The sequence below is a fragment of the Paralichthys olivaceus genome, chromosome 16, assembly GCF_024713975.1.
Source record: "Paralichthys olivaceus isolate ysfri-2021 chromosome 16, ASM2471397v2, whole genome shotgun sequence".
Lineage (NCBI taxonomy): Eukaryota > Metazoa > Chordata > Actinopteri > Pleuronectiformes > Paralichthyidae > Paralichthys > Paralichthys olivaceus.
In genome coordinates this window covers 15,702,019-15,717,708 of record NC_091108.1, presented here as the reverse complement: position 1 = coordinate 15,717,708, position 15,690 = coordinate 15,702,019, and the positions used below count along the sequence as shown (strand labels likewise).

The 15,690-nt window shown below is 39.1% G+C and overlaps 1 protein-coding gene across 1 annotated transcript; it reads left to right on the top strand.

Annotated features, from left to right (window-relative positions):
- The first annotated feature begins 7,770 nt into the window (after positions 1 to 7,770).
- Positions 7,771 to 15,161, top strand: rgs18 (regulator of G protein signaling 18). The gene is made up of 6 exons (XM_020100774.2): positions 7,771 to 7,871; positions 8,258 to 10,474; positions 10,999 to 11,103; positions 11,313 to 11,374; positions 11,971 to 12,137; positions 13,406 to 15,161. Exons 2-6 carry the CDS (start codon positions 10,353 to 10,355, stop codon positions 13,658 to 13,660), a joined length of 711 nt encoding a protein of 236 aa, XP_019956333.1. The 5' UTR covers positions 7,771 to 7,871; positions 8,258 to 10,352; the 3' UTR covers positions 13,661 to 15,161.
- The last annotated feature ends 529 nt before the right edge of the window (positions 15,162 to 15,690 follow it).

Genomic DNA, 15,690 nt, shown 5'->3' with positions numbered 1-15,690 from the left:
AGTATGACGGGAATAAGGGGGTAAATCAGGAGTCACTATCTCAGAATGGCTAGGTCCAAATAGGCAGTAGTCCAGAGTGAAAACTTGAACTGCTGAATGTTTCCTCATTTTCTTCTTTTTATCATATGAACAAATGGTGTTGAGATTTTTTTTCCATCAAGGGCCGTTTCAAATTTGAATGAGTGAACACATGCAGTATATGACATGATATTTTGTACTTGATGTTGTGTCTCTTTTTGTTTGTTGTAGAATGAGGTTTATCCAACTTGTTTGGCTGGAGTTGCTGTGTGTGAACTTTCCCAGTGGATGAGGCAAACAGGTTATATAATTCATAACCTGGCAAACAAAAGTTTGTTTGGCCTTCGAAGTAGCACTCGTCACTGAAGGTAGATCAGAATCAGAAAAGCTTTATTGCCAAGTAAGTTTTTTACACATACATGGAATTTGTTTTGGTGTTAACGGACATGCTAACTTTTGCAGCCTACATTTGAGACCTGTCATGCACAATGATATATGAAGATGGAAAACATGTCAATATTTCTTCTCAATGTGAAAATTAAAGCTTTTGAATTAATCTGGTACGGCTGCAGCCAGACACACTGATGTTTGCAGCTTATATTTTACAGAATATGAAGTTATAAAAACATCCTCCAAAACAATCCGCCCAGAGTTCAAGATGACAAGTATCACTCAGATTCCATCCCCATGTAAACATGCACACTTCTCCAATATGTTCAGAAATCCAAAGTTTGACTTGTCTGTCACTCTTACTTATGGGTGAAAAACTATTATTAGAATGTGACTATTTGGGAGAGGAGTTTATCACACTGTGAAACTGTGGCACAACTTAATGACAGATCCCATGCTCTGTTTACCTGGAACCTGGGACCAATTCATTGTCAGTGCAGTATCTTGAACCGTGACTTGATGGCATCAACAATACAAGTTAAAAACTTCAATGATTTTTTTTTTGTTATTGGCAGTATGGAGAAGTATATTCAGTGTTGGCTGCTGAGTCACTCTGACTAATTTTATCTTTCTATGGCAGATGATCAATAGAGTCATTAATGACTCATTGAAAACAGATGCTCGTCATTACTAGAGCAAAAATGGTTGTAGCTAAATTATTAAATAAATGATAAAACTGCTATAAGATTAAATCTAACATTCCCAAAAGTTTGCTGCCTCTATCCTTACTTTTTAGATCCTCAGTATGATTTCTTTTGTTTCCTTGACCTCTACATTTATTCAGTGATTTTGAAACTTAAGAAATAAAATTTAAATGATTGGGTAAATGTGATTTACTTCAAACTGAGATAAACATCCACAAGAAGAAAAGGCACAGTGTATTCATCCCCCTGCAGGAGTCTCCAGTTTGACCGATGGATAGTTTTATCTATGACCTGGTTTCTTTGCATATTAATCATGCTTCCATCCTTGCACGCTTGCAGGCAGAGAGATTTCACAGATAACAGTCTGTTTATAGTACACTGATCATCGGCCACAGAGCGTTTCACAGACCATCAGCCAGATAATTCACTCTAAACTGACTCGCCCAAACACAAAGTAAGAGCAGGGGAGCTGAACTTCAGAGAATGAGAGACGAAAATGAGAGGAGGGGGGACCTTAGTGATGAGTCATGAAACCTCCAGACCTTCAGAATAACTCGGAGAGAGAGAGAGAGGGAGGGATGAAGGAGGGAAAGCAGATGGCAATGAGGCTGTTTTTTGATGATTTACCATTAATAGTCTAAATTAAAATATCAGGATGCATCTTCTGTAATTAGTTAACAATAGCTGGGTAGTGAGGTGAATGTGACTTGACATTACTGTTTACAGGCCTGAAACTACTTGTCTTATTGTCCTTAACTGAAAATGTTAATGTGAAATTCTATTTGACCTCTTTTACTGTCTTATTAATTAAATTATGTTCTATAGTTAATACCAAAGATGACTTTGCACAGCCATATTGTTCAATTACTACTTGCATTGATTAATAACTGAAACAGTGACATGGAGATATGCAGAACAGACTCTATTTTAGTTTATTTCTGAAACAGATGGACTGTAGAGCAATTATTATTTGTGAAAGAAACATTTTTTAATGCATGATTTTTTGTTTCATTCATTCATTTACTAGGGTGAAGTGTTTTACAGCTGACTTTGGGGCAGCAGCGTGGCACATGGAGAAAGGTCACCGACCATAATACTGGTTGTCGGAGTGAGTAACCGTCTTATAGAAGCGTCCTTGAGCTTGACACTGAATCCCCCACCTGCTCCAGGACTGCTGGCCTGAGGCCGACAATCACCTCTGACCTCCCTGCAGAAGGGAGTAAAGTGTATTTTATAAAACGGTCCCGTCTTTCCCTTCTTTCAGGCATGATACATTTTATCTCTTTTCCCCCTGGCTGCACAGGTGAGATAGCAACATTGGTCAAACAGATTAAATGAGAGGCAAGCAAAAAGTCAGTTGCTATGCGACAAACATAAGGTTGTATACCTAAAATAATAATAATAATAATGACATGTTGTCTGTTTCTTTTTATAATCCCATCAATTTACACTTCAAAGGAGTAGTGACAAGGATGATAGGGTTAATTTAGGTTGTAATAAAACACAAATATTGCACTCAAATGAAACAGGACAACAGATAATTATCCTGCTGGAGAGATTTTCAGAGTCAATATTCCAATCTGCATCAAACCATGAGTATGTTGTCTCATAGAGTCTGTTCTCTCATACTCCAGCAGTCAAACTTGTATTACTTTTTCTTTTTTTTGCGATGGCTCCGCCGTGAAATATCAAGCATCTGTCAAGAGGCTTTTGCAGTCTACCTGCGTCCAGGCATGCAGCGACATCCGTCATGGCTGAAATGGAGCGTCCTCCTCCTCATCTAACCTGAGGAGCGCAGTCATTTGTTGCTTTCCTCCTCGGCTTAATCAGTGTGCGCAAAATGCTTTCAGCAAATTGATTAAAATGATCTCTTACAGCATTATCATTAGCCCCCTTATAATTTTGGCAGCTGCAGCGGCTGTGTCTGTCGGCATTTGTTTAGTGTCTAACAGTATTAGCTGCCTCTTTCTGACTAGACTAAGAATTAAAATCAAGACATGCGGATGTGAATAAATAACATTCTGCGTTTTATTTACCAACAAAAAATACCTGACAAAAGATGACCTTCCGAGAGGTCGTCCCATTCATACATTTTCTTATATATTGATATAAAAGTTTCTTGATTATAAAAAGAGACTTGCAGATGCAGCCTCTCCTCAGGGGTAAATGTTTATTGATCAAGAAAGACTTGCCCATGTAAATTCACTTTTCTGTGTTTAGCCTGGCACTGAGTCGCTGCAGGGTCGAATCCATCACTATTGGCATGTGGACCTGATTACTGGAGAGACTCTGAAAGTCTCATATAGACCTATGATAAAGAATTCTGTCCAAGCCCTTTTGCTACCACATCACTCAGAGTATCTGTGGAAGAAACACTGCATTTAAAAAAGGAAAAAACACACATTACAGGCCTTGTTGTGGCACAATCACCTTAACTTGAATCTCAGCAGAGATTCATGCACGTGGACTCCAGAAACACGGATTTAAATTCTTTCTGAAATATGGCCACAGAAAATCCTAAAACAGGATAACACCGAACTTGAGTTGCATGAAAACCTAAACTGAAATCACATTAAAACATAAATGTCTTTAAAAATGTTCAACTGTCAGCAGAAACATATGTAATGTTCACGGGGAGGCAGAGTGCTGGAATCTGACTGGTATTTGATTCGCCTTTGAAACGGCGGTTGCAGAGCCAATTTGTTCTTGAGAGTAGGCGGGGTGGTCCGTTTTGATTTGAAACACTATACCGGCAAAAAGAGAAGAAAAAAAAATAAAATGTGAAAAACGATCTTTCCAGCAGTGGGTATGGTAATCAGGAAGGAGTTAGCATTTTGCAGCAGCAGGCAGAAAAGCCCAGTCTGATTAAGCTCCTGGCTCATAGAGCAAGTATAGACAGTACATCTTGTACGTGTCTCATGATAACTGTTCACACACACAAAAAGAATTCCTCCATCTAAACCGTCTACCTGAGGGAAATATATTTTCATATCCGTGCACCTGAAAGCCATGAAAGCTCCATTTCTCTTAAGAAAATCCAGCATAGTCTTGAGTGTGTTTTGATGATGTTGAGCTTTTGGTTTGACAAAGATTCCTCATCGGATGGCGGCAGTGAGTCTGCTTTGCCTGTCAAAGGATCTTATGCAAGACTTGTGTAAACAAAGCAGATGCTGGCCTGTGCACATTAGTGAGGGTCAGCTGGCAGCATTGTTCATTGGAGCCAGATGGCCACTTATGGGCAGCACAGTTCCATAATAGTGTTACAATTAGGACTGCAACTAATTTAGTTCTGTTAACTTAGTTTTTAATAAATCAATTCATTATTTGAGCCAAAAAAAGCAAGTAGTTAAAACATTTCAATGCAACCTCCTGAATTTCAGAATAATGTGTGATGTTGCTCTGTCTGTTCAACCTGCAAATCTTATTTATTGTTGCCTAAGTTACAGACTCGAGTGTGTTGATGAGTCATTTCCCAGATCACAGCCATTTCAGAATAAACCTGACAAGACGTTGTTTCGTTTTCTTGTGTATCCCCCATTCTCACTCACTGCTGTGCTGTGAACTTGCAAGGTGGCTTTCATGTGCAAAGGGGACACCTGCGTGACCCAGTCACAGGGAAATGATGTCACCAACACCACCACCACGAGGCCATGTTGCCATCTGCCTCTCAGACGTTTCAGCTAAAAGTGGAGCTCCTTTCCTGTAAGCCCTCGACCTTTTTGTCAAGTCTAATGAGGGAGATCCCACACTTCTGCACGAAGCTGTGAACCAGTGAAAAACATTTAAACACAGTGTGATTGAACAGATTTATAAAAAGATTGTAGAAAAACATCAGTGTGAAAAATTATTTAATGTATGAACAGCATATCATATACTACAATACTACTATATAGTTATTCTATAGTACTAAATGATACACTTTATTTGTATAGCACCTCTTGCAGCTCACAGTACTTAACATACAATATAGATGAAAATAAAAACATGTTAAAGTGTAATTCAAAATAGGAAGAGAATTGATTTTAAGAAACAGAAGGGCATTTAAAAGAAAAGGAAATAAAAATATATTTTTCATGAAAACAGAAGAGAAAGAAAATGATAAAAATAAATATAAGGGCTTAGGAGTACAGTGCAAGATCTAGTTAAAATATGCTGTATACCATAAAGTATACATAGTATCTATACAGGTGGTTAGCACTGTAGCTTTACAGCAAGAAAGCTACTCGTTCAGATCCCAGAGTTTGTATGTTCTCCCAATGTCTCTGTGGGTTTTCTCCTCGTACTCTGGCTTCCTCCCACAATTCAAAGACATGCATACGATATCATTACAATAAAGATGACCAATATGTCTGTAATTGGTCCTATTAGTCCACTTACTCCCTAGTACCACTCCTACACGGTCTTGGAGCCAAAGACAGCTTAGAGTGGGGACCATATGAAAAGACCCCAGGCCTCTAATGGACTACTTTTGTGTTCACTTAATAGGATTCATGTTGAAGACAAGAAGGGCCCAGTTATGCTCATCACATTTCATTTTCTGCAATACTTTTTGTTTTACATTCACTGCACAAGCACACAAAACCACCCATAAGAGTCATTAGTCTAGCGACACCATCTGCACTACTGCATGCCCGAAGCTGAAAAGCACAGCAACACACTACTGATTCCAGTTTGCTGTAGTGCATGACAAATGGGCAGCACAGAGGCACCAACCATGATTTTCTGAGCTTCACTTGTGCAAACAAGTTATACATAAATACTTCATGGTTGGGCGTGTATAAGAATTGCAAATAAAGGTTGGTTTGAAATTTAGATTTCAGCAAACTCACATTTGAATCCCACGGTGACCGCAAGAAATCACTCGTATAGTCGAATTTTGACACAAGGGTCCCACTTACTTAGTTTCATTAGCAATCCGTGTGAGCAGGAACACACTGGAGCATTTCATTATAGCTATACCTACCCAGACTACTGTAAATAAATGCAAGTGTTCTTCTACAGTCTGCTTTTAATATGTTTTTATGATGTTGTATTTGACTGCATTGTATTCAGAGATGCTCACAAACACGAAATATAGTGAAGTGAACTGCAAAATCATGTTGAACAATTATAGAATTTACACATTAACAATATCACCAAACATAGAACATTATGAGCTTTGTAACAATCAGTGTGATGGCAGGGTTCCTGTATTGGATTGCTTTGTAAGGGAGTAGCTCATTAAAGATAGGGTTGGTCATTTGTTCCTGAAACACTTTTTATCTTCTTCGTTGAAATCCTTTTCCTGTTAATAAAGAAAGAACTGTTGTGTAATAAACACAACCCAACATATTATCACTAACCTGGTCACTCCCCATATGAAAAGATGAGGAAGTGACATCAGTACCTCTAAGGGTCAGAGCCCAGAGGTAGGTCTGTAGTAAACTAGCAAAGGTCTCCAGAGGACAGCCTCAACAGGCTTCATTTATGGGCAAAGGTAGAAGTCCAGCTCTCACCCAAATTCTATCAGCAGACAAAAACATCCATAATATATGTCCCTGCATAACTTTTTATATTCAATGTTATTTTTTAATCACACCACATCTGTACATGGTCACTATGGTACAGGGAAGTAGGAAATATGACAGAGTTCACCTATAGTAAGGTTTTAAAATGGTTTGAAAATCAAATGCCCTGCTACCATAGAGGGCACACTATCTTAGCCACCCTTACTTTTATCATCCTTATACAATAGTCATTTAAGACCCGATACCCCATTAGTCTGGTGAAATACAAAACCAAGCCGTGAAATTTCATTTCCAAGCTGACATACATTTTATCAGATAAAACTTTTTTTTAAGAAAGCCATTTACTGAATGAATGAGCAGATAGCGCACATTTTTATATCAGGAGTGTGATAGAAGCTTATTATAATTCTAAGCTGATGTCATTAAATAGTCTGTCTAATATGGCAGATGATAACAAAAGAAATGGAAGCAGTTCTCCAGTCCTCTGCCCTGATTAAACATACTGTACCCTCTTTGGGAGAGATCAAGGCCTCTTAGTCTCTCCAATGAGCACCCAAACCTCTTCCGCTTCCATGTCCCATTTTTAGATAAAAGTAATTCCGCGGAGGCATATTGTTCATCTGGCATTCGAATGCAGGAACATACAGGGAATAAAGCAAAGTATGTATATAAAAGGCAGTTTCAAGGGATTTCACAACTTTGTTTGTATGGTTATGTGTGTGTGTGTATGTTTGTGTGTGTGTGTGTGTGTGTGTGTGTGTGTGTGTGTGTGTGTGTGTGTATTCTTATATCTCTATAGCCAGTCCTCAGTTTTTCAAAAGACGGTTAAAGGGTTAAGACTTACTTTTAGAGTTAGGATTAGAATTAGGTTTAGGTTAGGGTTAGGCATTTAGCTGTGATGGTTAAAGTGAGGGTAAGTAATGTCCTCTGAAGTCACAGAGACATGACTGTGTGTGTGTGTCATATGCTTTCATGGAGTCTGGAAGTTTTTATTTTTTCTTCTTTGTCTAACGTTGGTGTGTTTTCCCTTTGCAGACGTACGAGGCAGACTGGAGGCCAACATGTGAACAGATGTTTTCAGACAGGAAGTAACAACAACCGCCCTTCCCCCGTCAGCACTTTGCAATTTGGACTTTATCACTTCCCCTTTCACCAAACAACATCTAAAGCACTCTTATCAAGATCCACTGACATATTATCTTTGCACACAGATGCACAAATCAATTCACGCAATGATGATGCACAGATGAGGGTAAGCAACAAACTGAATGTCTACAAGACATGTGATTTCAGATAATTGTGACGACTGTGGGCAGGCGATTCAATGCTTAGTTCAGTGACACACTATAACTATAACAGCACATTTATTGGTAATATGCACAGTCACTCTCTGTATGCTGTCATTGTATGGAGAACCAACCACAGGAGTAGTGAAACAGTGAGGAAATTAACAGAGAAAATGGAAATATTTTTTCAAAATAATCAAATAAAACAAGCCTAATCTTTTGTGCCCAGATGGTGGGAGCACCGTCTTGGCTGCATGTGTGTATTGATTTTGTTGGTTCTCTCATCTGGTATGTTGACAAGAGGCAAATACATACAGTGAACCTAAATGGCTGCTATTTAATTTGGTTTCAGTGATTCAGCAGTCTGCTGTTTACCTGAGGGGAAAGGATACTGCAGCTTCGGTTTATCGGACCACTGGGCTGGAGCTGCACACATGCATTTGCAGAACAGAATTTGTCTCTTTTAATCAACTAGTGCAGGGCCTTTTCAAAATGTGCCTGTCGGTGGGGGCTGATTGCTTGAGCCTGTGTAAATCTATATCGTAGATTTCTAGAGGGCATCATCAGAACAGCGACTCACTCGACAGTTGGCTTCCTTGGGTCCTTAGCAATACACCTGCTACGTTTAAAGTCAAACGGATGATCGGTTTTGAAGAAAATCTAATTACAGGGACAAAGACAATGACATTAAAGAGCTTCTGGAGATAAGGCCCAACACTATTGCTTTGAAATAACCCACATCATTTCAATAGTGGAATCTATATGTCCAGACCCAATTTTCTAAACAGTTTCCAGAGTTCATGTTGAAAAAGGCTTGAGACAATTTGTCCATCTGGTTGCTTGCCACAGCTAGCACCAACAGCTAACAGCTACAGTTACCAACAGACTAAGCATGTGTGCAGAGCTCATACACATCCCTCACACAACTTACCAGGAATTATATTCTTCTCCTCAAGACCCCTCTCACTTTCCATTTCTATATTTGAAAAATAGGACTAATGTTTGAGACATGACTATTTTCATCCAAGTTTTTAAACTCTTTTGGACATGTCTTTACCTCAGTTTCAAATTCACATTAATTCAGCAAACCTGTACTTGTAGTGTTGCTGCTTGGTTTTCAGTCAGAACGCACCTTAAAGAATTACTGGAAATAACCAAATCATGTGACTTCACCTCTACCAATATAGGCTACGTTTGGTGTCTGTGGTATAGACTGGTTCAAAACAATCATCATCAGTCAAATCTAATGTCATAACATTTTGAAGTTCACATCTACAAATTTTAAGTTTTGTGACATTAAACTTCTTGCTGAAATGCACCTTGTGAGTCGTAGTTTACAACTCCATCGAAGCCCACGATAGGAAGAGTGAATTGGACGTTTACAGAACAAGCAATTGTGTTGTAACATTACCGTGAAGTAGCATTCTAAATACATCCACAGGTCAAATCAGGTTGGGCAGATGATTATTTTCTGAAAAACTTAAAATGCAAAAAAGATATCTGGCATCCCAGTTGTTTCACCTCTCATGGTTTTAATTCTATCTGCATAGGAGGCTTCAAGTGTCACACTTGTGTAAGTTGCTTATTGGACCAGGACTGTCACAAAATCATGTTAATATCAGATTGAAGGTGAGCGCAGAGAAAACATTGTCAAACTCTGCACATCATATATTATATCATTCTGCACATTGAAGGTCAAACATCCAAGTGAGGTAACAATAAGCTACAAACATTTTTCACTGTCTCTCCGTCAGAACTAGAGAAGCACTGATATTCCACTGGTATCTTTAAAGACGGTTTCAGTCTCTCTAACAGAGACATCACATTTGTCTCCATCTACCCCAGAACGCATCCATTCCCTGTTGCTTTCCACCGTGTCACAGCGAGTTTGTCTTTCTCCATTAAGGCTCTGATGTTCTGGAAAGAGCTCAGCCCAGACTCTGTGTATATTATTCATTACATTTCATTCTTTCATTCCATGCAGTGTCTGGCCTTGCTCGAGGTGCAAGAGCTTCCTAATAAGCTCAATCTCTTTAATAGCTCATACTTAAAAAACACATTCATCAACTGGCTTTATACGAGTCATGTGCCAACCACATAATCGCAGTGCATCAGTGAGGGAGTATAAACACAATGTTAAAAATGTGTCCCAACATCTGATATAACCTCAAACAAATAATGTTGACTTCAGTGAATGAGCGTAATCAACTGACTTTCTCGAATTTCTACGTAACAAACTTGACAGGATGTTGAACCCAGCTTTTAACTGTCACTGAAGAAGCTGTGAGTAGCTGCACCATTACAGGAACTACCGCAAAACTTATGGGAAATGAAAACATGAGCGAGGTTTATGAAAACACAAAGAGGCTCAAGAAATGATGGGTTAAAAATGTTCAGTGAGCTATTTGTGGCCTGTCGCTTTACACGCCACATACAGACAGAGCAGCATGGAGACACTTCTTTTTCTATTTCCTCAATTCAACTGCATGGCCCCAAAGGAGGAAGCATATTTCAAAATGCTTGGTCCAGAACACTTGTATGCACCAAAGATGAAGGACGATTCGAGCAGGTTGGTGTGTTTGAACCTCAGCAATTTAAAAATGTCTTTTTGATTCTAGAGTTATTTTAATGAGATTAACTGTAGCAGCAAATGTCAGAAATCTAAGATATAGACTCCAATGTTGAGAAAAGTGATAAAGCAACAGTTTGTTTTGTATGGAGAAGCTTTTTATTCAACCTCATGTTTTCATAATAGCTACAGTACATGATGGTTTTACATACAACCTTGTGTGAGTATGACTGACAGCCACTATACTCTCTACTCTATGAGCCAGTTAAGACTTTTAAAAAGCTGCCGTCCTCCGTGATCACTCTCTACTGGCTCTATGTTTGAACACATGTGCGAACGTGACTTGTCTCACATTTCGCAGCACAAAGGTTTTTGAATGATTTATGGCGTGTCGTGTGAGCCACTTTAGAGACGCGTCTGTGAGGAGTAATTTCTCTGATAAGTTGCTGATTTGGTGAATAGAGCCGCAGCTGCAACTCACACACACTATGTGGAACTTGATGTATTTTCTCTGTTGTTTGCAGGCAGAAAGACAAGGAGAGGAAGAGTCGACTAAGCCTTTTTCTCACCAAGTCGGGCTCCCATGAAAATGTCAGTCCCCATAAAAAGACAAATACGACGCCCAGCAAGTGAGGCAACATCCATTAATATCATGTTCTGGCAATGTTGTTTGGGGACAAGTATTATTCATGTTTTGACCTCAGTTTGCAGCTCTCTCCATGACTCATTGCACACTTATAGAAACATGACTTCCTGACACCTCATGAGAATCCTAAACATTCTTGCTGCATCATTAAGGAAGAGCTGACTGCATCTCTGATTTCTTTTTTTCCCCCAGCATCTCACCAGAGGCGGCTTTGCAGTGGAGCGACTCCTTTGAAGAACTGCTGAAGCACTCGGGTCAGATTACTGCCTCCAAATTTTCGGAAACATTGTGTCGAATTGCTGGCCCCCCCAAAAAACAGCTTCACCTGCTGTCAAACCGTTGGCTCCATTTGAATTGTAAACTGCCAAGAAGTGCCTGAGGAAATAAATAGTTAATAGAGAAGAGCAGCGCGAGTTTCACTACAGCTTTTAATGTTTGTTGGCACATAGAGTAGAACAGAAACTGTTCTACTTCCTCATAATCCCAGACGTTGCACTTCAGTACCTCGGTGAAACACTGTGGACCCCTGAATGTGCTCATTTAGGAATAATCAATGTGATGAATAATACTGTTTTGCCATATTAAAGCTGATACTTATGTATATATGAGAATATGAGGATATCCATAGCTCCTTTAACTCCTTAAATATATAATACGTTACAATTCTTGATTGAAAACAAATCTAAAAAAACATCTAAAAATATGAATAAATCAGGATGTGGGCCTGGTTCACGTGAGGTTATGTGAGGTTGATTTGCAGTTGAATTTATGTATTGTACCTTTTAAGCTATTTACTTTTTAACAGCAGTACTTTCTGTCACTAACAGTGTCTCTGTTTTGTTTTTTTCAGATGGAGTAGAAACCTTCGGTCAGTTCCTCAGGACAGAGTTCAGTGAGGAAAACATTGAGTTCTGGTTGGCCTGTGAAGAATACAAGACCATTGATTCTGAGACAAAGCTGCTGTCTAAAGCCAAATGTATTTTTACAGTATTTATTGAATCGGAGGCCCCTAAAGAGGTATGACATGGTATGTTTATTTATCATAAAAATACATGGATGCAATAGACCAACCATAGGCTGTAAAGTGTTAAATAACCCTGTGGTTTAGCCTTTTCTTTTGCTCAGTTGTCACTGTGGGCTGTTTGAGGTTGCAAATATTTATGACATTGTAAGTGGTGAGCCTGCAGCAGGTTGATCTTTGTGAACTATCATTAGGTGCAAGGAACTCGCCGAGGTCACGTGCATGCTGCACTGCAAAGCCGGATATTTTGGGCTATTTCTGTGCGAGACAGTTATCGTTTCAATGATGCGACCACCATCCGATATGCTTTCAGGGCCTGAAGCAAATCTGACCGTTAGAGAGTTTAGTGTCAGGTCTGAGGTTTTGGCATTCCTCTGCAGAGCTGATGAGAGACTCACCCACACACTTTCAGTATGAGATGAATGTGTATGTAAATGTGGACGTTTTTTTGGAGCATGCTGCAGTGGCATGAAAGCATTTACTAGCACAAGTGATTTAATTAATGTAAATTAATTCATTTAAATGAACATAACCTTCAAGTTTGTTGGTGGGAGATACTGCAGTTTTGTACGCATGAATACTTTGAGCGCTGTATCAGTGATGATCATTTTTATGGCTGAGACACTTCACTACTGTTTTTAGACCATGAAAGGAAAGAAATTAATTGACGAGCTATAACTGTTCATAATCATGATTTCTTAGTCAGAATCTTTAAACAAACAACTCATTCATGATAAACTAAAAGCCAGAAAATGAACATCAGTCTAAGATGAATGTGTATTATCTGTGTTCATATCCAGGAGGACGAGAATGTCTCTGTTAATATTGGAGTCACCAAAAGTTCAGGGTCATAAATAAAATACTTTATCTGCGGTTCACATGAACCTTTAAGAAAATCTAACATTGCCAAACGATGCTTGTGTCCTTGTTGGCAAAGATCATCTGAGGTTAGAGAACTAAACTTTACTGTTTGAGTTAGACGTTACGTTTGATGACGAGTGTGTACATGTTGATTTTCTTCATCTTTTTAAATGGATTTGATTCACAACTCGCTGTGGGTGTTGGTGTTTACCTTCCTTGTCAGTGTTTGATATATCCTCACTGAGAAACAAATCTGCTAGGACCTTAATCCATCTGTGTTGTTCTGAGCTTTAAGATTTACCATTCGAGACTCTTTAGCACTCATTTAAGTATAGATTTGATGTGTGTAGTTCATTTGTCTTGTAAGCGACTACGTTTTTTTAATTAAGAAAATTTCCCTCAGGTCAACATTGACTACAACACCAAGATGGCCATCAAGAAGGACATGGCACAGCCCACAAAGAGTTGTTTTGAAGCCGCACAGATGAAAGTCTACAGCCTGATGAAAAAGGACTCCTACCCTAGGTTCCTGCACTCTGACATTTATCTGCGTCTCACCAGGCAGAAAGGCCCCGGGGCCAACATGTTTCGCAGAAGGTCACGCTCCTGTGTATTCAATGAGCGAGGCGAGGCCACGACTGAACCCTTGGCCTGGTAGCTGTAACATCCTGGGCGTAGTCGGTCGCTCTGTGAAACAGATTAAACAGCAGATAATCTGTGAATTGCAGAACAGTTTGTGTAGCACAGAGCTTTGTTATTCACAGGTTTGCTTCTGCAAAGTGCATATCTTTTCTTTTGAGGATCAATACCGTTCTCCTGTGTGCATATAACAAGCTACAGCCAACCGTCAGTTAGCTTAGCTCTTTTTAAATGGTGGAAACAGGGGAATCTAGCCTGGCTCTGTCCAGTATTAAAACATCACATCTGAAACTCACTACACTCTACACAAGCACATTATATCTTTTCTATTTAAAGGTTCAATGTGTAGAATTTAGATCCACTCCTGATGTCAACGAGTGAAAACATCACTAGCAGTATTTTATATTAAATTTCTGCCAATAGATCGCTTTCACCTAAATCTTACACACTGGACCTTTAATCTGCACCAGATGATTTCTTGTCCAGTAACCTCTTGGACTCTTCACTGGTTTCATTACAACCTCACATACCACAACATACATTGAAGTTTTAGTTTGCTGTTCCTGCCTTTGACCAGTATTTATGCTAAGCTATGCTAACTGACTGATATCCACCATATAGACATGAGAGTGAAATTAAACTTCTCATCTAACTCTTGATAACAAAGCGAATGAGTTTGTTTCCTCAGATGCAGTTTTTCTTTAAGTCCTATACCAGCAGCTTGATAACAGCTGACACCATTGGCCTTTCAGCCATAAGAATACATTTAGAAAGGCTCTGAGGATGCTACGTCACAGACATGTGGTTATTTGAAAATAACGGGAGTCCTCTGGCCAATCAGAAGTATGTGGCCACAGAGAATAGAGTATCTGTCTATCTATCAGTATAAACCCAGATGACTCTGCAGCACTTGCAGCAAAGATCTATTCATTCTCTACCTCAGAGGCACTGCACTGTTGGTGAATTGAACCTGATGATTTTTATAGTTTCTCAAATCTTGACAAAACTTTATCAACATCGGCGGACAGAATCTCTTACTGCTTCTCTCTAGCTCTACTGTACAGGCCTCTGCACGGAGGTGACTCTCCTGAACTCAGACATGTTACACTTCATTGTCTTCCTATCCAGTGACAGCACCTTATACCACATAATTACAGTTGATTTGGTGTTTTTAAATGAACCGTATCTCACTATAAAATATTTATGATTTTAGCCCTCGTACTGTCCAATCCAGTCTCAGCTGCAGTGGAAGCCTGCAACCATGTAGACAAGCTCTGAGACTTTTTAAAGAGATATACAGATCTCTCATTTCTCTTATTAATTAGAATGTATTCACACACATAGAATATACATATATCATATTTGAATACTAATATCTTTTTAATCATGATTTCTGGTTTTCAGTTTACTACCATCTAACATTATTTATGCGTTTGTTGTGATCATATGTGTTGCCTCGCTGTTGTAAATGTACATACTTTAATATGTGAAATAATTCAAATAAACACTTTCTTACAGAAGTCGTTTTAATGAGGCCTTTAGTCTGAATGGCCACTTCTTAATGTGACAAATGGAGTCATAATTTGTGCATATTACACTAGTGGGGGAAATTGTGATCGCGTGCGGCTTCCTATTCGAAATCACTGAAAAATTAATAGACCTTATCAACTCTACCCACTCTAGCACAGAATTATTCATATTACTGTGTATGTATGCACAAACTATACTTCTTACCAAGACAAACACGTATTAATCCCAAGCTGTCAGTGATCCCACTGAGTTCGCCCCCCGATAGCCTGAATATGTATTCAGAGAAAAACCATATCCCAGTACATTCAAGCAGGGCTGGTTTAGCTTATTAACACAGATGTCAGGGTTTCCAGTAGCCTTCAGAGGGATAAAGTCCACCTCAGCCCAAGTTATTTAACGAAAACCTGTGTGGAATACCTCACAGTCTCCATTAATTATGCATCCATGTAGACGACAGTGGCATGAATATACCGCAGTTCCCGCTGTCTTCTGACACAAATAATCAGAAAAGGAGGGGCA

Coding starts and splice junctions, on each gene's coding strand:
- rgs18 (XM_020100774.2), top strand. CDS start 10,353: ATGGAGACACTTCTTTTTCTATTTCCTCAATTCAACTGCATGGCCCCA. Junction 11,104..11,312: donor ACAAATACGACGCCCAGCAA/GTGAGGCAACAT, acceptor TTTTTCCCCCAG/CATCTCACCAGAGGCGGCTT. Junction 12,138..13,405: donor AATCGGAGGCCCCTAAAGAG/GTATGACATGGT, acceptor AATTTCCCTCAG/GTCAACATTGACTACAACAC.